Raw genomic sequence first — 2,259 nt, 5'->3', positions numbered from 1 at the left:
GGTGAGTTTCTATTTCTTGGTAATTCGGTTTGTGAAAAGGTAAACAATTGATTGAAATTTATTAATTTCGTGTATTTACAATGAATTAATGCAAATTTCTTTCTTTTCAGACCATAAATTCACAGCTGAAGAGCTAATTAAATTTGTGCCTAGTGATGATGAAGTAACGCAGCGGCGCCTGTAGAAAGTACGGAGCAAATGAGTCGTGAAAATAGAAAGCAATTGAACGAAAAAGATAAGACCAATGACGACGATTCAGAGGATGAATTCGTCGCTGGGCTGGAAAAGAAGAGCATAACGTAAGTTAAAAGTTCCCTTTAAAAGAACCTATTTATTTTTAATGAATGCTTGCAGCATTGATGACATATTGGCAGATTTCGGTTCTGATTTGCCAAAAGATATGGATGCGGATAATCGCGAGCCTAAAACGAGCGCCTAAACGCGGCATGGAAGTTGACCATAGTGATGGTATGTCTACCGTGATTATATTAAGGAGTCATAAAAGTGATTTACTCTTATTATCGCAGTCTTTAATACAGAAACAAAAGAGGAGGAACTTCCAGCTACAAGCCGCAAACGTAAAGCTACCGATGCGATTAGTATGCGTTCGGGTAATACTTCAGCTTCAAAATATGTAGCCGGTTCCAAAGGTATTCATCGGCCCTTAGGCGCCTCCGGTAGTGACGCAATATAAATAAAATCCGGCTACTCTGCGAAGTCGGCCAAATCTGGCAAATCTACAGCGGCTTCAGCATACGCCGGCAGCGAGTATACAACTAAGAAACCTAAAGGCGATATGAAGAAGAAGGGCAAGCTCGATCCCTTCGCGTACATACCACTAAGTCGAAATACGCTAAACAAAAGGTAAGTTATTCGATGGTAATTATACTAAACGTTACTTATTTAGCAAAAATATAAAAATTTTTGACAGAAAACGAGCAAAACATGCAGACGCATTTAAGAATATCGTAAATGGAGCACGGAAAGGTGCGCTGATAGGCGTTAAACAAAGAGTCGCTAAGCCTAACAAACAATAAGCTAATAAAACTAATGCAACAACCTCAAACTATGTATGTATGTGTACATAAAAGATCCCAACAAGCAAAATAAGCTTAAAGAAAGTTTTTTTTAAGTTTTCAATTATAAACATTAAGCTTACAAAACGTTGATTTTTTGTTTATAAAACGCTTGAAAGTAAGCGTAAAATAATCGAAAAGAAGCATTGGTTATAAGCGTAGAAATATAAACTTGTAATAAATGTTCAAAAGAAAGCTTTTTATAAGCGTAAAAGTGTAAACTTATAATAAAGGTTCAAAAAAAGTTGTTTATAAGCGTATGAATATAAACTTACTAAAAATTTTCAAAAGAAAGCATTTTATAAACATTTTTATAACCCTTTATTTAAAGATATTTCATTAAAAACTAATACATAGATTGCTTAACAACTAGAAACTAAAAGAAATGCGAATTTTCGGCGGACTCATCTACAGTCGCGAAAATATAAATAGGGAATAGACATTTTTGTATACAAATTCACGATAACACACACAAATTAAGCATAAAAAGTTAATTATTACATCTTGTTGCGTGCTTTCAATTACATGCGGTTATTGGCAAATTGGAAAAACGATATCGATGCAGCTATATATTCTCATTGATGAACTTTTCTGAAAAAAAATTTAATACATTTTTAATTGAATGTTAAACTAAGAAAGGATAAGGAGAACTCATCATTTGAAGACTCGAATGCTCGACCGATTAGCGCATCGGGTCCTGGATTGGATTTTTGTTACCGCATTGGTTTTATTTAATTTTTTCTTTTAATAATATATTTTAAAAAACGTAAACACGTCACTTAGGATTGAAAAAATGTTATATTTACCACTTCATGTCGTTGGCATTTGCATTTCATTTATAAGTTTAAGTTATTTATAAATATTCGCTCTCAAAACTTATTAAAGGTTTATTTGAAAAAACTTTTAATAAGCTTAATATTAAAAATGCTTATTTAACGCTTATTATAGCAAACTTACTTTAATTTATTTTTAAAAACATTTACTGGAATGCTTGTTGGGATTATATATGAAGTAAGCTATAGTTACGACTGAGAGTTATAAATCAAAATATTGCATAAAATAAAGCTAAAAATCACTATTTAAACAATTTAAACTTTAAAAGCAGGTAAATATGTTCTTCCATCTACGCTAAATGTTTTTATTTTTTAGTTAGCTCATATAATTTATGTAAGTTAAAAATACT

At 31.8% G+C, this 2,259-nt stretch overlaps 1 protein-coding gene across 2 annotated transcripts; it reads left to right on the top strand.

The window, feature by feature from the left end:
- On the top strand, positions 1–1,031 carry LOC118732515 (RRP12-like protein). 2 transcript variants are annotated; one of them, XM_036461644.1, is made up of 4 exons: positions 1–39; positions 111–299; positions 355–468; positions 540–858. In XM_036461644.1, the coding sequence occupies exons 2-3, from the start codon at positions 199–201 to the stop codon at positions 437–439; spliced, it is 186 nt and encodes a 61-aa protein (XP_036317537.1). In that variant the 5' UTR covers positions 1–39; positions 111–198; the 3' UTR covers positions 440–468; positions 540–858. The 2 variants fall into 2 exon arrangements, 1 of the variants encoding a protein (XP_036317537.1); XR_004992144.1 differs by adding an exon at positions 932–1,031 and having other exon boundaries at positions 16–299; positions 540–864.
- Positions 1,032–2,259: the final 1,228 nt, after the last annotated feature.

This window comes from Rhagoletis pomonella, unplaced genomic scaffold, assembly GCF_013731165.1.
Source record: "Rhagoletis pomonella isolate Grant_MI unplaced genomic scaffold, Rhpom_1.0 Rhpom_scaffold_21507, whole genome shotgun sequence".
In the NCBI taxonomy this organism is placed as follows: Eukaryota; Metazoa; Arthropoda; class Insecta; order Diptera; family Tephritidae; genus Rhagoletis; species Rhagoletis pomonella.
Note: the sequence above shows the minus strand (reverse complement) of the source record. Positions and strands in the feature narration are given on the sequence as shown.